General features: G+C 40.8%; 1 protein-coding gene across 1 annotated transcript; it reads right to left on the bottom strand.

Annotated features, from left to right (window-relative positions):
- Nucleotides 1-212: 212 nt before the first annotated feature.
- On the bottom strand, nt 213-21,702 carry TNFSF11 (TNF superfamily member 11). The gene is made up of 5 exons (XM_065423613.1): nt 21,475-21,702; nt 14,838-15,005; nt 6,441-6,489; nt 6,261-6,359; nt 213-634 (listed from the first exon to the last, which is right to left on the bottom strand). The coding sequence occupies exons 1-5, from the start codon at nt 21,700-21,702 to the stop codon at nt 213-215; spliced, it is 966 nt and encodes a 321-aa protein (XP_065279685.1).
- Nucleotides 21,703-22,327: the final 625 nt, after the last annotated feature.

The raw sequence follows: 22,327 nt of genomic DNA, 5'->3' as shown, positions 1-22,327 counted from the left end.
TTACCCTAATATGTTTTTCTGGGGATCTCTCTGAAGCAATCCTAGGGCAAAATTCAACCTGAAGAGTTATATTCTGCCTACAGTTACTGCAACTGTGCCCTAAAGATTTTTTTCAATCATGTCTCCCAGTAGTCTCTGGCCCAGCTATATAACCATCAAACTTAAAAAAAGTCCTAAAAAAATACATATTAATTTACAGGCAATATCAAGAATCAGTCTAGATCCCTTACTTTAAATGCCCCAAAATAAGTTGCTTCTTGAGATGAATCCAGTAATGATGGGTTTGATACCTGGATACTTATTACTTCTCCAGACTTTAGTTTAAAAAATCCTCCTATGTTTACAGAATAAAAATGAAATTCTGAATTTCCTGACCAATATTTGGTGCTTCCTCCCTTCATTAGGGCATCAGAGCGTCTTATTTTAAGGTTTGTTTTAATCATGTACACCATCAGCTGAAGCCCTCTTCTAGTTAGGTCTCCTGAAGTTTCATGGTGTCTAAAACAAATGTTGGCATACAAGTAGTAAAACCCATCTTGATTGACTATTAGTTTTCCATCACGGAAGGTCATATTCGATAAGTTTGCCTGCCCTTTGTCATGATGCCAGGATGTAAGGTTCACTTTGCGTGTGCCTAGGGAAAAAGAGGTTAGCAGAACGTTAACTTTGTAGAAAATGTTTGTGAACAAAAGTAAGAGATACCATGGCTGGATTTTTAGTGTCAGTAACAAAGGTAGCTATATAAACTAAGGTAAAGGGTAAAAGTGAAGGGGAGAGAGACACTGTAGCCAAAAGGCTAAGATAAGGTCAAATAAGTCTCAGGCTTTAGAATATAAGCCAATTGCCACAAAGGACAGGAAGAAGTTTCCTCTCCCCTTGTGAATACAACTAACTAGCTGTTCCTACCCACCCTTACTCTGGAGCATCAGCTATTAGTATGAATCAGGATATGAGGTTTGTTTCACCAATAATCCGATCTTGGCAAATCCTATATGGAATCAATTGCTAAAAACGGTCCCAAGTAAAAAACATGTTTATTTAACATACTTCAGAGTGGATTTTGCACTAGCCAAGGAAAAACACTTGCTCTCCTTAACTATTTATTCTTAAATGCTTTGGTTAGTATTAATATAATGTATAGTTACCTGATATAATCAGGGTAACCACTGTCTTGATAACTAATCAGGACTTTACCAAGTACTGCTCTCCATCACCACATAATTTGTTTCAATATTACTCACCACTAACCCAAGCATGTACTCATTTCAAGACTGACTCACTCAGCTTTTCTACAGTACTCAACTCCATCTCTCCCCCTCTCATCATCTGTTGATTCCACCTCCAACTCCACACACACTTCTGTACCCACTCCCACAGTGGCTGTCCCACCAAACGGTAACCTTGTCTTCTCATCTCCATGCTCTCCCCTCCCCCTATCTTCAGAGGTGCTTTGCAGCATGAGAACAGGAAAGTCCACAATGACTTTGTACTTTCAGGTACAAAGTTTCTCCCTCCTTCACCTCTGCCTTTTACCTTGCTAAATAAATCATCTTCTTGAGACTCCTGCACCGCAGCCCCCATGACTAATAATTTCCCTGTCTCTCCTCAGCTGAGATTCTCAAAATATCTTGAAAGCCAAAACAGATGTTCTCTGAACAAAGCCGGCTTTCTCTGCCCCTCCCAGTCTTCCCTTCCTCTTTCTAATTTCAGAGAGATTTCTCGTAGTATCCAAACTAATCCCAAATCCTGACTTTTCTTGCTCCATGCCATATCTTCTTCCTCACCCTTATGGTCAACCTTTCTCTAATCTAGGACCTCTTCTTCAGCTTTTGTTTGGACCAGTAGCTACTACCTATCTCCCTCAATCCTTTGTCTCCAAACAGTGGCCACCCCCACTCCCTGCAAGACAAACCCCGAGCCCTGTCAGGCACACCCCAGCTCTTGAACTTTTGACAGTAAGTTTGGCCACCGCATCCTAGAATGTGCTTTCCCACATACACGGTCTCAACTTTCTTTCCTCCAACTCCCCTAAAGTTGGCTTGCCATCTCTCCACTCCATTAAAGCCACTATAAAGTCACCAATGGCCTCTTCCTGGCCAAGTCTATGGTCCTCTTGTCTGTTCTTAATCTCTCAGCTGATTTTGACATTGTCAATGACTCCCAACCACCTCTGTTTGCTGCTCTACCTGCACTTGCCTAACTTTATGCTTATCTATTTCTCCTACTAATCCAGATAGGTGGAGGCGCAAATAATACATCTGTGTAACACACACTGCATGGGCTGGCAGTAAACTTCTGTATACAATTCAAGGTCTAGTTAACAATTAACAGACAGTGAGCTCCTTGGTGGAGGGATTTTTTTTATTTTAAAAAGCCACGCATACTTATGGCACTGAATAAATAAAAAATGGTTACCACCCACAAAGCCCTACTGTCCTGCCAACCAGCCGTCTCCGATGACCTCTCCCTCTGACCCACTAGTGTCCCATATGAACACAGGCAACTGTCCCAAAGCGGAGGTTCACAGGAACCATTCTCCAAACCAGGGCCCTATTAGTGGTACTGAAGTAGCACCAGGAGGCTACAGTAAGGCTCCTTTGTTTGCACAGTGCCTAGTACATGTAGTTAAAGAAGACCATCCCTGCCCAGTAAAGCTTATCTTGGTCAATACGATGCAACGGGTGGATGAAACAAAAATGGGTGGAGGATGGAGGGAGGGAAAGAAATACAAACATGTTTTTACGTGGACTATGTGTAGACCTGCCTAATTTAATCAGCTGGTAATGTGTGTCAAATCACAGAGGGGGAGAGATTTCCTCTTTGCCAATGGAATTCACTACTATTGGAAATACACATAAACCTAAGATTGGGCCTATTCATAAACTGGTGTAAGATGAACCTTTTGTCCTGACTTATCAATTTTCTTATTTGGTTTACTAGTCTTCTTCATCAATGCATTTTAACATTGTGGGCAACATGGGAGATTAGCTCCTTGTACATTAAGTGTCTACCATGTAAACACAGCCAGATTATGGTGTTGGGAACCATATGAATGTTTGTAGTAAATAGACTACAGTATCTGAAAACTAAATCTGGAAAGTTCAGTAGCAGGTTCCCTTTCTCCCCTGCATGACAGCTTCATATTTCTTCCACATTTAATTTATTGGGCACAGCAAATTTCATAGAAACACAGGCAATAAAAAGTAAACATGGTTTTAGCTTGAGATAAAGGAAAACTTAAAAAAAATCAACGTAACTGTGCGTTTTTGCTATAGCATAACAACGTATATTGTACTTGAGGTACATAAAATAAGCAAGTGGGAAAATACTCCAAATACTTATGTAACAGAAAAGCCTTTACATACAAAATTATCTGCTTATAGGCTTAACTCAAAGCTTGAATGAATACAAGACTCTAGGGTATGGCTTAGTCACGTAGACTTGGTGATTCATACATCATTCTAGCTCTGTAATAACTGTACAGGAACAAGATCCTTATATTTCTAGGTGGTCCAATTAGTGGAGCTCTCAGGCCAAGAGTTTCAAGAGGGCTCGAATTCTGGGGTCCTCAACTTGAGATACCTTTAAAGGGTCCAATTTAAGAGGGTAAGTATTCAGCACTTTGTGAAAATTAGGCCCTTTTAAGTTCTCATATTGGGGACCCACAAACTAAGGCACCCAAAATCCTTGCTCTCCCATGGAGGCTGATATACTTGGGAATCAAAACAGGATACAATGGAAGGTGAATAATTTAGGGGTGTTAGTAGAGGTGATCAAGGTCATAAGTTATTCCAAAGTGGTTATAGGTAAATATAGGTTGTTTAAATTGTGTGTAAACTGGCAGATTCTGGGTACGGCTTTTGTGCATACCTGGAAGCTGCCACCTTAACGGTTAAGGAACCTCAATGCTTTGTAAGGGTGATTTAAAAAAAAAAAATGAGGGAATAGTTGATAGCATGGAAGGAATTTTTGGAATAGTTTTAGGGGGTATCATTCTGGTGATCTCATTGGATGCTAGGTTCCCATTTACAAATACAATGAGATGTGTCAGATGTAGTTGGACTTAGAACATATGACTGAAGGACTTGGTGTGCCCAGAGATGGCCTGAGGATAGGTTAGAAAGAAGTATACTGAGAGATCTGTTTTTGGACTTTCTTCCAGTATTGGTAGCAGTCACCATTGAGGTGAAGAATTTAGTAACCAATAGGTTCATTTTTGGTGGGACAACCTGGCAGTGGTCCACCACATTAACAGAGTCTGCAAGGTTGCCATGGGCAATGCAGCTAAAGACATCTGTGTTGTGTTGAAAAATATTCTGATGTTCAACAAAGAACATGTTCCCAGTATTGACAATAGTATGGATTCACGGAGTTAGCAGCATTCACCAAAGACCCATTGCCAGTGATTTATTTTTTTCTAGAGCCATGGCTCCTAACATTGCTAGGACTGACAGAAAATTCCGTTGCCTCACTGACATTCAGCATCCATTTCAGGTGACTAGATATACAGAGTTGTTCGTACACAACGGACTGGCAGCATCCACCACATCAGGTAATCTCCCTGGCCTGTCATTTCATTGCAGGCTGGTGAGATTTGCTGATCTGTTAGAGGATTCTTGGTCAAGAAGCTCTGGGAAGGCTGGTCCAAATGTGAAGGATTAATAGAAGATGCCAGGCAACAGATAACTATACAGATCTTTTAGGTCAGTTGAGGCTTTGCCTCCAGAGTATGTTCGTGGCGGGGAAGAGGCATTGCTCTAAGCGTTCGTAGTGTTTAGTGTTGGCCAGGTCATGTCTGGGAAACCAAGGGACAGTTCCAGACATGAACTGGACTGGCAGAGGGGCAGGTGAAATAAGGGTCGATGGCTGAACAAGCAGAAGTGGGGATCCATAACAGAGCTAAGAGAATGCCCAGATGAACAAGTATGTCCAATGAAAGCCATAGAAACATTTCTGGCCCTGCACAAGAGCCAGATATTGTATTGCACATGGCAATGGCAGCTACCTTACCAGATATCCATTTGCTGCAATATTGAGAAAGGTTTTAGTCTGTGTAGAAGGTGCAGTCCAGCAAACTTTGGCATGCATTCCTTTATGACCTGTGCAGCAACATTTGAGGCATTTGATTATCTGAAGGATCCAGGTGGCTGGACTCGTGATTGAAATGTTCTAGCCTATGCCTTCCCTACAATGGGAACAAGGGCAGATGTCTGGATTTGCAGACACCTGATAGTGCATTGAGCCCACAGGAGGGAAGGAAAACAGCAGGCAAGTCACAGATGGGTTTTCAGGGCAGAGTTGTCTGTCTCTAATGATTTAGGAGGAGCAGCATGTTGTAGGCCAAGCGCTCCCTGATGGGCAAATTATCTCTGTCTTGAATATTCACTGAAGGGAAAATGATCTTGGGTTTTAGATGGGGGTGGATTTGAGACTCGGGAGCTAACAGGAACATCAGCCAGAGTACCCAACTGTTGCTGGTCGCCAACCATGGTTGTACTGAAATGCTCACAAGGTGGGTCTGACTGGAGCAATCAACCCTGCTTCTGTGGATTGGGCCTGGAAGAGTGTGAACCAAAAGGTCACCAGAGTCTTTGTGAACACTGATGGCACAGAGATCACACGCAGAAGATTCAGGGGTGGCGTTCCTGAGCATTACAGGGAAAATGGGCATGTTTATCAGACACAGGGATTGATGTGGTTGGGAGAACTTACAGACTGGATTGATGGGAGGCAGGTACCCGGAAGTGTGGTGTGGGCAAGCTATCTGCTGGCACCACCATATCTGAGGTCTAGTGCAAGTGAGAGGCTCAAAGAGGCTAGTTCCCAGGAGTAAACATAATACCCAGAACGGTGGCCCCAATTAGCCTGGAGGAGGAAGAGGAGACCTTAAGCCTTCACAGACTGAGGTGCCCTTCATGTGTACCCTCATTCCCCCTTGAGGGGAAAAGCAAGAAAATCCAGAGGAGTGCTGAGTCCTAAGGATTAGATTCAAACCTGGATATTGGCACAGAGGCCATTTAGCATCACACTGCACTCCAATGTCTGGTATTTGGGTGTGGGGGATAAGACCTCCATTCAAGTTAACAAAATTACAGCCTTCCAATTTAAAATCCATCCCTTCGTTTGTATTTCATTCTCCTACTAGTCCTGATCATCAGCCACTTTTGAAAGTCTTTGTCCCAGGGCTTTATGTATTGTTCAAAACTGTGTAATGCAGCCAAAATGTTCTTACAGAAATATCTGATTAAAAGTGAACTTACCAGCTGGAATATTTTTATCATCAATAATGAGATGTGCAAAGGGCTGCTTCTCAGGTTTGTTTCTCTTGGACAGATCAAACCATGGTGCTTCCATTATAGCTAGAGATAAAAGAAGTTACATTAACTCAAAAGAAACAAATTTAGTAGGATTTCAAATACTTATTATAAGCCACTTATTACCTTTTCCTGATCTTGGTGGCTCTCTTCCAGCAATGATGCGCTGTATCTCCTAAAATGAAAAAGAGCTATTACTCTATACTGTCATGTCCCCAATAATGTACTGTACTGCAGATAATGTTGAAATAATTTTTCATCACTGTGTATTCAGGTGTCTGGAATATATGTTTTCAACCTTCCAGGATGTAAAACGTGACCACAAGGGTCAACAAGAATCAGCTCCTTTCTATAATGGGGGCACTATGTCCAATACTTCCAAAAAAGGAAAACAGGAATGATGGTGTTTATAATTACTTCACAATATCTTCGACTATACAATTATCAGGGGTACTGTCTGAAAACTGAAGATCATGCTGAAAGGATGGCTACAACCTTTTAATGTCACTGTGCTTAGAGTAAATGCATTTCTTTAAGTGTAAATGGTCAGAACCACCAAGTATTGAGCAAAGTAAAGTAAATATTTGTCACACTGAACATTGTGCAATATGGAGTAATTTAGATACCTGGGGCCAGACTGTGCCATACAGGGGCAGCATGCAGTCACATTCACAAGAATTCAGGGAGGCTGAGCATGTTGACTGCATCACCCTTTATGGGTGCTTAGGAGGCTGCAGAGAGTTCTCTCCTTCACAACCAGCCATTTACGGGGGCTGTTGCAGAAGGACAATGATGCTTCTTCCTTTGGGATGGGGCTTGTGCCCTAGAGATCAGCAGGCAGCTGTCCCTGCACACAAATGAGTGAAGGGATTGCAAGTGTGCCTGGCCCTTTGTAGAGTATGCAAGAATGAGATGGGTAAGGCACCTTGCACATTCATACAAGGCCCAAGCACAGCCTGGACAAGTGTTAATTAAAATTGTAAGTGAATTTCAATGTTAATGAAAACAAGCTATGTATTGGTAGAGCCAGGCATAGCAAAACCAAGAGATATTTAAGCTGCCACATATGCACCTCTGCTCCTGAACAGTCACTCCCCAACATTCCAGTCCTGATCTACTTCCGTCCGGATCTTTTTCGCAAGTAGATACTGAAATTGTAACTTTAATGAGTGGAAGCAGTGTTTTGTGGGTAAGCCACAAAACTGGGACTCAGGAGTTCCAGGTACAGTTCCCAGCTCTGCCCCAGACTTCGCAAACTTGGGCAAGTCAAACTCTCAGTGCCTCAGTTCCCCATCTAAAATGGGGGTAAAACTTTCCTTCTCCTACCGCATGTCTTGTGTAATTATATGGCACACTCTTTGGGGCAGAGATTGCCATACTGGTTTTGTACAGTGCCTAGCCCAAAGGAACTCCAACCTTAGTTGGCCTCCAGATAGTCTGATAATACAAATAAATAATAATCAGAGGTTTTATGATGCAGACATCATAATCAATCCCTCATCTCAGATTTTTCAATGTGTCCCTGTTTTCTGTAGGTTTATCCTTTAGTCTAAATTCTTTGGGACAGGGACTACCAAAATAAATGAACCAAGTGCATTTTGTAATGCATTATTATTTCTTTTACTGTTTGTTCTCTTGCCAATTCTCAATATTATTTGCAACAGAGCTCCTAGATATTCATCTAAATTTGCAATAATCTATTGTATTCTGAATTACTGCCATCTTGTGGAGTTTGATATGTAACACCAATTCTAAATATCAAGGAAATGTTGCTTTTATGTAACTTTGTAACCACAATTAAATGAAGGTGCTCTGTGTGTGTAGATATCTGCTGAAAGGGGAAAGTGAGCATAATTCAGTAGGCGTCTAAATGCTAAACCAAAATGGAAAGCCACAGCAGCATGAAAGTCATAGTATGACTATCAAAGTAAAGTAGCTCTGCTGAAGTGCTGATGAGTTTATAGATAAGATACTTTCTGCTGTACAGCTGAGCAAATCAGCAGATGAATTTTATTTTTGTTGAAGTTGCAAAGCGTTCCCTCCCCAATGTTGGTGGGAAAGTTGTAATTCAGCCCCCTTCCCCTCACTGGTTCTTCTGCTTTCATGCCAGTTATTAGAATATGTGGGTCAGCACAAGCTGCGGTTTAGTCACACACAAGACTGGACGTAAGCAAAGTTCTACTGTGCCAATATGAACTACAGCACCAACCGCTTATCCACCCACACGGACCTTGTTACCTCACTTGAAGGGGTAAGAGCAACAACAGTGGGCACTGAATATTCCCTTGTGCCAATAGGTACAAGGTCCCTGAACAGGACATGCCACCATGAGGGGGAAGATCTAGAGAGCATAATGATGGACAGGCCCTCTGCGAGGACGCCCTTTATTTCAGAGCATCCATGAGATTAGTACCCTTTGGTTCCAGCCCCGACCCACCCATCCCTCGGCCAGCCCCCATCCTCCTTCCCTAGAGGGGATAATCCCTTCTTTATTGTGTTGCTTCGGAGCCATGGAAGTATTTTGCTTGGTAATTTTCCCATTCTGTGCAATTTGGGGACATGATTATTTAGTCCTAGATTTGTTTGAAGGGATTAGTTAACTGTCCAGTTGATTAGGAAGTATATTTACTGTAAATTACATCCTTCTTGAGAGACCACACAAAGACTAATTGCTTTCATTGTACAGCGAACTATAGTAAAGCACTCATGAAGTTGCACTCTTCTACAATCCCAGCAGTGGTTTCAGGGGTATCTGACACAGGAGACTAATCCCTTTTTGGCACAATGCCAGGCAGGGATCATCTACCCAAGTGATACTCAGTGTGGTTCATGAGCCACAAGTGGCTCTTTAATGTGTCTCCTGCAAATGTTTGCAGCACATGGTATTAAAACACTGTGTGATTTAATAATTAACCAATCTAAGTTAACAACCTATCAGTATGCTTCTACTATATTAACCAATTGTAGTTAATAAAATACTTGATCAGTCATTTTGCTGTGAGATTCTCTTATTATATATATATATATATATATATATAAAAAATAAAAGAGAGAGAGATCGATCAGAGGTCGGCAACCTCTGGCACGCGGCTCGCAGGTGAGGGATGTGCTGGCCACGGCTTCCTGCCACCCCCATTGGCCTGGGACGGCGAACCGCGGCCAGTGGGAGCCACGATCGGCCGAACCTGCCAACGTGGCAGGTAAACAAACTGGCCCGGCCCGCCAGTGTGCTTACCCTGGCGAGCCGCGTGCCAGAGGTTGCCAACCCCTGATACGGATAATAAAAATTAAAATAAATATTTCCCGTCATACTGTTTAAATATGACTATATAGTACTACAGTAAATGAAACTATGAATTCACACAACTGTGGGTCATTTGGGTAACACTGAACTCTAATTTGGTTCCGGAACCACTGAGATCTGAGTATCACTGATGTACCCTGTCACAGATGTATTCTACCTCACTAACATTTACAGCAAACTGAGTACAATTAGGATTTGCACAAAGCAGGAATAGAACACAGGTAACACCCCAAATTACTCCCAGTTATAGGTTAATTTTCAGGTCATAGTCACATACTTCAGTCTTACTCTGTATACTTAAACCCGGATATAAACAATGTTCCAAATCTTAATAGTTTATTATAATTTCTTTTTAAAACTACAATGCACCATATTTTGATTTTTGCAGGCAGTCACAGTCACCTATTCAAACAAACTTTCTAAGGCCCTGATCCTTCAAACGCTGACCCACGTCTACATTTTCAATGGGCCTACTCACAGTAGTAAAATTAAGCATGTGCATGTTTGTAGGATTGGGCTTACTATAATCATGTAGTAACCACCACAATGATAGGCCAGAAATTCAACTCAGACTGCTCTACAGCAAGTATTAAATTGCCCCAAAATCTTCAGTGCTAACCAGGCAAGCATTTCAAAACCAAATGAATCGGCAGTTTAGTGAATTTTTTAACATATGATGCATTTACAAAGGTCTTATTTTCATAAAACAGAAAAAAGCCTTTGCTGAGACTATCCTGGTATATTATGAATTTTTTTTTTTTTTTACACTTTATTTTATTTATTAAACAGAATGTCTATTTCAGTAAAGGTCCCCTTGGGTTTTCACACAACCCAGCAGAAAAAAATCAGAGCAGAACAGCAATTTTCGCTTTTATAAAAGCAGGCTGTTTTAAGGGGTTTACATCCGGTTTGCTAGTCTAACATTTCACAAGCCATCAAGGGGTAGGGTGTTTTATATTCCTGGAGAGTTGGGAATTCTACTTACCAAAAGGATGCAACACTTTACCTCCCGGTAGATAGCTAGGTATCAGACCTAAAATTACAAGTAAAACTTTCAAAAGCACCTAACTGACATAGAAGCCTAAGTCTAATTGTACTTATGAAATTGTACTTATTTGTATCTAATATTACTATTTTTAGAAAAGCTATTTTAAATTAATTTATGAATTCTAGAGCTTAGTATAATTTTATTCTCTTGGGCTTTGTGCAATTTCCCTTCCCGCAGTCTCGAACAAAGGGATGAAAATATGTTTGAAAAAGCCTCCAGGCTTTTGAAACCTAAGTGGACCCTTTTGACATTCAGCTATATTACAGTAATCCCTTATGGTGCTATATTTAATGCTACTACCTCTGCTCATTTAAAACTAATTGATACCAGGAAGAGATTCTGATCATCTTGCAGGAAATTCAGCGGTTTGAAGAATTCTCCAGAAACTACATTAAAGACACCAATCCTGTAACTCTTAATATCAGTATTCCCAGTATCTGTTACAGAAGAGGTTGCAGGATCACGATCACAAATATTGGACAACTTGTAACTCTGAAACCTTGCCTCTGAAGCACTTTGTTAATAACCACATGTGCTTAGAATGTTTGTTAAGCACATAGAAGTCTTTATAAGGGCCATCCTGGAGGTCTAGCAGTGAAGTGTTTTGTTGCCATGCAGGAGACTAGTTTAGGCCTGAAGCTGCCAGGGTCCAGGAGCACTGCCAAAAAAGTGTTACTTCATAGATTGACCCCAGCTATGTGTTTGTCGTTCTCTCTTTACTGCCAGACTTATGGTAGTCTTTTTTAAAAGTGTGGTCACTGTGTTTGGACTGCCAAAGGGCTTTTAGGGTTACATGAAAGAAAAAAAGCAGCCAAGCCAAGCCATGCAACCACAAACAAGAAAATTACGGTATATTACTTGTCTACCTAAAGCTGAGACCATGTTCTGATCTCAGCTACATCAGTGTAAATCTAAAGTAACTCCACTGATGACGACAAAGTTACTCCAGATGTGCACAGGTACTTGAGATCAGAATCTGGTCTGTGATGAGGAAACACCACACTAAGGATGAACAACCCCGTAATACATTATTGATACTTGTAAAACAATAATAGTTTAAATATGCTGCCCCTGAACATGCTGCTCTCTAAGCAACATTTCCATCACCCAAAAACGTGTCAAGTAATATCGGCATAAATACTAGATTTAGTTAGAAAATGCTTTAATGAGTTTTGGTGGGGGTTTTTTTGTGTTTTTTTTTTTGTTTAAGGGGGAAATGTTTTGGGCCCCATCCTGCAATGAAACACCCAATGACTTTAGTGGGAGCACTAAAATACTTCCAGATAAGTCCCTGTTGTGGATGTAAACACTAATCTATACATATGCAAGGAACATATGCAGATACGTACCAGTGCACAAAGAACTAGAAAATGCAGCCTGCTACATAGAACATGAAACTGATTAGTCTATTTTCATTGGACAAACTGAGTGAAGTGCAAAAAGTAAAAAATCATAAATGACAAGAAGTTAATTAGATTTTAAAGTGTTGCATTTCAGTAGCTTATTGTATAATTAGTATTGCAAATAAGGAAGTGTATATTTTAAAAACATACATGTGGTGATATTCTGATAGGAAAGCAACGCTTTCCCATGTTCCCGGTATGCCCCTTATACCAGGGGCTAGAACAAAGAGAGAGATCCAGCCAATTTCCAGCCACTTTGCATTGTCGGAGCAGTGAAGATGGAGATGGTGCAAGCCACAGAATCCAACCCATGATTTTTACCTTGACATTGGCCCTTTAACAGTTGGGATATAGGCTCGTTCAGCTGAAGAGATGCATGTGAGGCTAAGTTAGCGTTTATTTTTCTTATTTTGACTTCCCTCCCTCAGTGTCAACACATAGGGCCAAATGAACTAGGATGCAGATCTGGTTACCCAGTGTCTCATATAGACACTCTCTTTTACTGTGTTCAAATAAATTCAAAATCGGATTATTTTGGTGAGAGAAATTTTACTGTTCTCTTCAACTAATAGCCATCAACCAAAATAAACATCAGTCAGGATGACAGGACATGCAGCTTCCACTAAAGCCAACGCCTTTGTTGATTAACCAGCAGTGAATGACCAGCAGATAGTGCTTCCCATTCACTTACTGAAACTACACACTCCATCCACAGAGCTCCCTGGAAGAGTAATGCACTATATACACACAGAATACAAATATGCACACTTGCCATTAACTCCTTTCCCCCCCCCTCTAAAGTATATGGTGGATGATTTCAGCAAATATTAGGAGAACACCAACAGCTGAGTCCAAATTTTCCTGACAGTCTTTGAAGGAGACAGGCTGGACAGAAGGAAGGGGCAAAATATCTGAAATCTTAGGAATGTACAGGAGTTCATATAACTGAGGGAGTTATTATAATTATCCTCAGACAAAAATAGTCTGTACCATTCATGTAACCTATGGTATAATCCATGGTACAGAAGAAGGCAAAGAAGTAATGGACCAAGGGATTCTGACACATGAGACTATTATAAAACAAAAGTCAAGGATTTAGCACTCTCAGCAATGTAATAATTCTTTATTAGATGGCAATTAGGTTGAAATAGCACAAAATACTCATATGAATGTGCTAGGAGATCAAAAGCATAAATTGCCCTTAGGAACCTGGGTGATTGTGACAGGTACACCAAATTTGTCCAGTTTCCCCTCTCCCCCCACATCCCCATTATGGCTAATGACTTTATCTGACTAATTTCCCTGTTCAGGCTTGTCTACCCTAGCACTTTACAGTGCTGCAACTTTCTCCCTCAGGGGTGTGAAAAAACACGCCCCTGAGCACTGCAAGTTTCAGCGCTGTAACGTGCCAGTGTAGCCAGTGCACCAGCTCCGGGATCCACGCTCCCAGCACTGGTAGCTACGCCCCTTGTGGAGGTGGGTTTTTTTAGAGCACTGGGAAAGCTCTCTCCCAGCGCTGTGCTGCGACTACACAAGCCACATTAAAGTGCTGACGTGTCAGTGAAGATGTGCCCTTAGTGTTTGGGAGTAAGCTGTAACTCTGAAATGCCAAGCAGGAGCTACCTAGTTATCATGCTAATCAAGACTTCCTTATTACATTGTTCAGACTCATTAACACAAAGGATCTGCTAATGGGTATGTGTGCAACTCCATGTGTACAATGCAACTGTTGTAAAATTATATTAAAAGGTGTGTTGTCTAGTTTTAGCCCCTTTCTACCAGATACATAGGCTTTGTCTACACTGGAAACTGAACAAAACTTTTGTTGTTGAGGTGTGAAACCCCTCCCCCCCAAACATAGCGGCACAGCTGTGTCACTAAAAGGTACGTAGGGTAGACAACCATATTCTCAGCTACCGTAAAGTAAGATGACTGCTAATGTATCTTGAATTATTTCAAACTATCTTGTGTTTGTCCTCATTATCCTACTATCCCACTGCTGTAAGATTATCCTGCACTCTGCACAGTGGTGTCAGCTCCCTCCCTGGGCCTACAGAGTTCTCATTCTCCCTCAGGAGGAACGGTCCCCACACAACAGAGAGAACTGGCATGTGGGAGACTGAGTTCTCTGTGCAAAGAACAGGAGCGGTTATCTCTCACACATGGGGGAGTGTCACTCCTGGAATCCCACTCCATGCACGGAGGGCAAAGGGGGAAAAAAGGAGAGATGTATTTTGTTTGCCCACCACCTTCCCTCTGCTTGGGAATCTTGTTTGGCAAAAGAATGATGTCCCATCCGACTCACCAGGGACACAATCAGGAAGATTGGAGGTTAAAAAAGAAAAAAGATACTCTAACTCTCTCAAAACCAAAATGCTGATAAGTCTATACAAATACTGGGATAAATTACTACCATTTGGACTAGCCTGAGTGACAAATTGGCCAATCAACTAACCACAAACATTGTTTTTCCTCCTAGTGTGAATCCAAACTTTCTCCTCTTTAAACAAAATAAATAAATAAAAAGAGAAAAATGCTAGTCAAAGCACCATTAGTCTGCATACAGACATGGTGAACCACTACCAAGGGGTTCATGAACAAATGCAACAAAATACCAAACATGTTAAAGATTACAGTGCAACCACTAGTTCTATGTGAAGTAATAGGAAACAGGTTTTTTCCCCCCCTAAAAACTTCTCTCTCTCTCTCTAGGTTTTCAGAAGCTCACGTAAGTTTAAATATTAGTTTAATTCTCAGGGTGCACTCACCTTCTGCATAACTCCTTGCAAAGCCTGTTTTATTCTCCAGCATGATTCGGAGATTAATTTTGCTTCCTGATTTTCCAGTGTTGTCTCTTGCAAATCTGTGCTTTCTTGAAGTCTTAAAAGTGCTGTGAAACAGCGAGTGTCTTCTTTTGTAATTCTGTTAGGGTCCATCTGAAATAGGTTTAAGAACATCCATAATCTAAGTTTGTCCAATAGACCTTAACTCTGTATAACCAAAAGGTACACTTGTAAGCCACTCAATGCAATGTCATACTAATCTTACCTCTTACTGCTATAAAATATATTCTCAACACACAAAACTTCTATTCACGCAAAATAAGTAAATGGTAAGCAAAAACATAGATGTCTTATATTAAAGTAAAATCACACCAGATAAACTCATAAGGACTTTCAGATATAGTAGGAGCATGAAAAAAGTTTCTTTTAATATGCATTATGCTTTGCTGATTAAGTGCTGGACTTAGAGTTATTTTAACTTACTCATCCTTTTTTCCCCAAATTTCCTAGGGATATATAGCTGTAGGACATGGGATAACAGGACAGAGTATTTCCATGAAATCTTAAAAGGGACTCTATATTTTGCCTGTGCAGCAAATGGAACAGAGATCATGAAAATTAATAAGTTTGGAATGAATCAAACAAATGATCAGTACATTTGGAACCTGATCACATGAAGAATGATCTCGCACCAACTGTAACCACTGGGTAATTACATAAAAAATAGATTAATCAAGCTTAGAAGACGCCAGTACATGGATCAGTGTCTTTATGTCAAACAGCTTTAAAAGATGAACAACATTTTGTAGTGGTAAAGTCAATTTTCTCTCTGCTTGGTCTGTGACAAGGAAAAACTGCCTTCAACTCTGTACACCACATTACATGATATTTATTGACAAACTGAAGCAGTTCAGGACAGCACTGCAAAAATTATCAGTAGCTTTGAGGCATTTATAAGGAAAGATGTTAAATACATATAAGCATGGCTAGGTGATAACCAAGTGTGTGGAGAAAACGTAATAGCCTACAAATACTTGAAGGGTGAAAACCTCATGAAGGGAGAGGAATTACTGAACATGGTACAAGGAGGTTATAACAACTAGAAATGCAATGAAACGAACAAAGAGAAAACTTAGGCCAAATATCAGGGAAAACATCTCAATAGCCAGACATACTGGTCTGTGGAACAGCCACCTGAGAGGGATGTGGTAGAAGCCCAATACTTGGAACTTTCAAACTCAGCTAGAAAACCCACTATAAAATGTACCATGGAGAATACTCCTACATTAGCAGAGGGATGGACTGAAGATTTAAAAAGTACGGTTAGGCTCTAACTTCTGTGATTGAATCAAATATGTTAAGATTTAGAAGCATAGGCTTAGAATCTATTGCCATCCAATTTGAAGCAGCTCTTTTTCTACATTATTTTAAAGAGTGACTGGAATTTAAAATATTGTAAGCACTGTGTCTTAGAGTTGAATCATAAAACCATTTATTTCACATACTGAAGAAAAGAAAATAAAGCAGCCTTCTCTCAGGAGCCCAAGCAAAAATAAATATGTATCATTTGTACTCAAGAAGTCAGAACACAGGGCCATGCAAATGTAATGTGTGATCAATGGAAAGCATGTTAAAGAAAGTATTGAACTTAATGGAATACCAGAGGTACGGTTAGCTGATACAGAATTGCTAGCCAAAAAACCCCAAATGAATTCCTTTATATGCATTCTAAAGCATGAGAATGAAAAAGATTCAAGCTAGCCTAAAATAAAAAAAACCAAAACTTCTGATCAAGAGTGAATTTTAGAACACAGTGATCACCATTTAAAACAAATTAATATTTACTAATAGATGCCAAACTGCAGTGAATAATAAATGTAGGCTGGAATTATCAAAGGGACCTGAGGGATTAGGGCTATTCACCAGGAGTTGGGTTTCTAACTCATGTAGCGCCCCCTTGAAATTCTTATCTACAATATAGTAACTTCAAGTATATGTTTACTTTTCAGTGGCAACCACTACTGCCAAGAGGTTACTACTGCAGTTTTGAATGTAATCAAAATAAACGCTTCTGAAAAAAAGCGGACATGGGTGTTGTAACACAAACAGAAGATCAAACTTTGTAGGGGCCAGATCCGGTATACAGCAAGTCAAGTTCATCTGCAGCATAGCTTCAAAGACATCATCAATAGGCAATAAATCATGTGCATCAAATGGAATGTTGCTTGAACAAGATCAACAGTGGATTGTATTAAAGTATTTATCTGGATTATCTCTAATTTAGTACCTCATTTACTAAATGCTATTGGACAATACCCTGGAGAACATCTTTATGAATGTACTTAGAAAGGTTGATGCGGATATACTGCGAAATTTATGTGATTACTGATTGCTCTGAAAAGATGTGCAGGATTAGTTTAAATAATTCTGGTGAAGTTAGAAAACTATAGGGCTTCAGGGAGAACATTTGATTTGTGGTGGTCAGTTAACCTAGTTGATTGCTGCAGTCTTTCAAGGGATACTCACCCACCCACTGCCATTCCCATACTGTTTTTATTGTTTTTGAAAATTAGCTTACCTGAGTAAAATTCTAAACAGAAGTTTATAGGAATCCTCAATATTAATCAGAGGAACATTATAAAAGTTAGTCACCAAATTCCCATAGCATCAAATAGATATTACACACAGTTGTGGCACAGGGAAGAGAAAGAGAGAGATAAAGCTGCAGGCAAGACTTTTTTTTAGGAAAGGCATTGGGAATTAATCACACACATACAATCAAAATCAAATATCAAAATAGTTTCCAAGTTTGTTGATATTCAGGTCAAAAGAATGCCATTACAATATTTTCAGTATTATTTTCTGTCCTATCTGTTACATATTTTAACAGTTAGCTTGCCCCCCCCCCTTTTTTTTTTTTTTTTTTACACTATCACTGCACAATGAGTTGAGGTTTTCATTAAGCTCTCCACAGTATCAAATTGTCACTTTTTGTGAGCGGTTACACAATGTAGAATCTACAAACATGTATGAATAGTTCATACTTTTTCTTCTGATATACATTACCATGCATTTGTCAAGACTAAATTTCACCTGCCAACATGTGGCCCATCATTCTAGTACATTATGCCCCACTGAAGTGCCTCAGTCTTTTCCAGTTTTGATTAACCTACATATTATCTCATTGGTAAAGTCTGTCACCCTACTGAACCTCTCCCACCCCACAGAGTCCAAAGGAATACATTTATTTATAGAGCTGGTAAAAAATGGTTACGTTTGTTTCATTAAAAATTTCAAGTTTTCTGGAAAAAAATGAAAACTTTATTTTGGACTCCTTCCCTCCCCTCTTCTAGTGGCCAAAAGGAAAAGAGGGGAAAGGGAGAGAAGGGGGAAGAAACAAACCCCAAAACATTTTCCATGAAAATTGGAAAAAGTTTTAGTTTTATAATTGAAAAAAATCCAAACACTTTCAAAAAAACATTTTTTATTTCCAAAGATGTCAGGTTCATTGAAAAAGGTTTTAAATAAAATATTTCAATCAGCTTTGTTTATTAAACATCTGCCCTTGTATGGAACCATCATTAACCTTTTCTCACATTGAAAACTGACCATTTATTCCTGCTGCTGTTCTGCCTTTTAGCCAGCTTCCAATTTAGCAAAGAACTTCACCTCTCACTCTATCACTACTTGCTTTCCCTAACAGCCTCTTCTGTGGCACTTTCAAAAAAAGTTCAAATAAATTACACAAGCCAGTTCTCATTTATCCACTAGTTGGTTGGCTTACTCACAGAATAGTAACAGAAATCTGAAAGACTTGGTATATGAAAAAAGCTTGTGAAATGGTCTTGTGTTAAAAGGGATATTTTTCCAAATGTTCAGTAAAGCCTTTCTAATTCACACTTGGTTAATCCACACACCACTACCCGCTGAGTAGCTCAGCAGCTTTGAGAAGAGTGCTCTGAAGACTCCTACTGCTACGCTGTCATTACCTTAACAAAATATACTAAAAGGTGCGTAAGTATACTATGAAGTACATCAGCATCATAAATAGTTAAGCTATACTTGTCAAAAGTCAGGCTCCAATTCACAGTGAAGTCAATGGAAGTCTTTTCATTGATCTCATGGAGTTGAATCAGGCTCTGCATGATTAAGTGCATTTTGTCAGGCAGCATAATTTCTGTTTGTTTCCCTTTCTGACTATATCAAAATTTCTGAAAATCTGGAATAGGTTACCATTCAATAGTGTGAATTAATGACGTTCTCTTGTATTTTATGTGAGCTATTCTATTTCTCCGTACAGAGAGAGACGACATTAAAGAACACTGAAGTCTCATTGTGTCTACAAATTGTAGAGAAATACTTTGTGCAAATCTAGTATCAAGTTGGGTCATTCAGATATTTTGGAACTAGTTCAGATTTACAAATAAAGGACTCAATCCTTTATAAGTCAATAGGAGTTTCAGATCAGTCAGAGGATCAGGCTCTAAGTGTAGAATTATATTTATATTGCTGTTTCCACATTATGCAGACTAAACAATAATGTATATGCCATGGGAATAATTCTGCCCTTTGTTACACCTGTATAACCTCACAGACTTCACATTGTTTACTTCAAAAAGAGGCAAAAAAAAAAAAAGTCAAGGATTCTATATGACTAAATGTACTTTGTTTATTTTGACAAGTTTAGTTGCAATGACTTCATAGCATACTAATTAACATACTATTGGGTGTTTTCTATAAATTAAGATGTCTTAATGGAGATGTTTCAATGGGTTTGTAATGGAGAGAATACTTTTTCACCCTACAAGCTGAGTTACTTAGTCTAAATACATTAGTCTATTTCACTGCCAAAAAAAACAGGTAATTCTAACCTACTTTACAATAAGTACCATAAATGAACTGTCACTCTGCTAAGGTATAGTCAATTAAGTATGTATAAGCTTGGAACAGGTCATACATATCTTTTAAAGGTAACTAATAAACACAAAGCATTTGGCAATAATTGAAAATAGAAAGGAATGAATAAGTAGGTGCGAGTAACAAATATAAACAATATTATAATAAATTTGGAACGGTCACTTGTTTTATTTCAATCACTTATTTAAATGTGCATGCATTTGTACTGCAGCCAATCTGTAGGTGGTCTAGATTTAGAGTATATTTTGTTGTTAATGTATCCAGTCTGTCCTGGGGCCCAAGAACAATTCTGTCTACCTAAAGCATGACCTGAAAGAAAAATAGATTTCCACTTCTTCACGGACTTCAAATGAAAAGAAAAGCACCATTTCTATGAAGACAGACTAGTGTTTGTACTATACATATAAAAACTTCTTAACACCCTAATTAAAACTCATATCTCCAGTTTTTGGACAGTAAAACTTATATCAGATTCTACAGCATCTTTAGTTCACCTATTCTGAACTAGTAATCTCCTTTTTTTGCAAACTTGAAAGAGACCCATCTTTTGTTTTACCCCTGAGAAAGAGCAAACGTCAGCCCCCCACTTCCTTTGAGAAAGTTTGCAGTACCAGGCAAAAAAAAATACGTAAGTGAATCCAACCAATGCAGTGTAATTTCCAAGAACAAAAAATAATCTCTAACAGCTTAAACCACTAGAAAGCATAACACTGTAGCCTGACCCCTCCCATCCTATCTCCGTGCAGCTCAGATCTAATGTGCATAGCATTGCCCAATCGAAAACGTTACTTTGCCATATTTTTGTGGCCTAGTAGGGTAGTCTAATTCTCCTCTCCTGGGAAATAAGCTAACAAGTTACAGAAGGTATCTTTTCCCTGTGCCAGCCATTACACACCAAGTTCCACAGTGAAGAGCAGCAGCATCAAATTCACAAGGAAGGTTGTCTCTAAAGACAATCCTGGGACAATTCTTGTAGTAGTTTGCAAGTAGTTATTCTCCAAAAGGAAGCCAATGATAACTTAAATAAAATGCAGACTTCAGCCTAGGGGCCCTATTTGTTCTGTGCCACAGGAAAACTTATTTGTTAGGGTCATACATACATACAAACCTAGTTTAGATTTGTTCAAATTATTCCCTTTATTTTCTGAATTCTCGTTTACCTGTATGTTTTTGGATGTCCTGGAAACAGTCATCATCATAGTATGATGCCTATTTCTAAACTTTCCCACCCCTGGGCGAAACTAAGCATCCGGGTGTAGCGTACATGGACCAAGCATGGCAGATGGCCCCCTTAATCAGCGGGGCAGTGGTAAGAAACAGAAGTGGGTAAAACTAACTTGTCCTGAACTAGACTCCGTTTTCCCCCAAGTGAGAAGTGAATAAACTCAGTTTGCCCAGCTCACCCCCAGGACACGACTCCCTTGATTGGAGCCCACCTTCTTCCAACCCTCCTCCCCCGCCTCTCAGATCAAGAGCACCTGGAGAGTAAGCAAGAGATGTAAAGAAACAGCCCGTGTCTCATAACCCAACCCCTGCAGTGAGCAATCCCCCGGGCGCTCGAGTGCACGCGCCCCTGGGTTACTCTGCAGACACTAGGGTCTGTGCACCTGACCTCCGCCTCTGCCCAGCCCGAGAGGCACCCGGCACCCACGTCCTCCCCTCCCGCCTTCTCTGCCCCAGGGCTGCTCAGGCGCCGCGACGCTACCTGGGCTCTGAAGCAGAAGAACAACGCAACGCTGCAGACCACCTGCCCCAGCCCGAGCAGCACCAGCGGGACCAGCAGGGCCCTGGCGGAGGCTAGAGGCGGCGGCGGGTGCGGATGGGCCGGCGGCACCGACTGCGGCTGCTGCTGCGAGCTCTCTTGGGGGGCGCTGCCGCCCAGCTCCTCGGAGCCGCGCAGGTACTTGGTGTAGTCTCGGCTGGCGCGCCGCATGGCGCTTCGGCAATCTCCGGGCGGCGCGGGCAGGCTCCCAGGCTCGGCAGCGCCCGGTGCCCGCGGCCGGCGGCTCTTATAACCTGGGGCCGGGCTCTTCAGCCAATCAGGCGGCAGCCACGAGGCTCGTTCTGCCCCGCCCGCCTCTCTCTTAGCACCCACCCTGCCCGCCGCGGAAAGGTGCGGGCTGAATCCTGTAGCCGTGTCCCGGCGCCGCGCTGGAGCCGCCCGCAGGTAGCGAGGCTGGCCCCTGAGCGAAGCTCAACCACCAAAGCCCAGATCCAGCCCCTGGATCCTGGCCGGACTTTCCATTGTGGGGACCCGAGAAATAGGAAATCGGTTTAGCTGCCTTTCAACAAGTTACATCCCGACACCCCCCTCCTTGAAGCGCAACAGCACTTGTGAAACTTTGGCCGCAAACCCAGAAACCATGCCATTAAAATAGACAGCTATCGTTGCCACCAAAAAATAAAATGACATCAGTGCATCCTCTTGCAAGAAAACTCCAAAATGTGTAATATTGTGCCTGTATCCGGTTGGATCTGGCTAAATTTTTATAGTCAAACTCAACCCTACTTTGCCATCTAAATTTAATACATAGGCAGTTCCTCCTAGTCCACTGAAA

This window comes from Emys orbicularis, chromosome 1 (assembly GCF_028017835.1).
Source record: "Emys orbicularis isolate rEmyOrb1 chromosome 1, rEmyOrb1.hap1, whole genome shotgun sequence".
NCBI lineage: Eukaryota > Metazoa > Chordata > Testudines > Emydidae > Emys > Emys orbicularis.
This window is presented reverse-complemented; position numbering and strand designations above follow the sequence as displayed.

Coding starts and splice junctions, on each gene's coding strand:
- TNFSF11 (XM_065423613.1), bottom strand. CDS start 21,702: ATGCGGCGCGCCAGCCGAGACTACACCAAGTACCTGCGCGGCTCCGAG. Junction 15,006..21,474: donor TCTTCTGCTTCAGAGCCCAG/GTAGCGTCGCGG, acceptor AACCTATTTCAG/ATGGACCCTAACAGAATTAC. Junction 635..6,260: donor TGATAAAAATATTCCAGCTG/GTAAGTTCACTT, acceptor CTTTTTCCCTAG/GCACACGCAAAGTGAACCTT.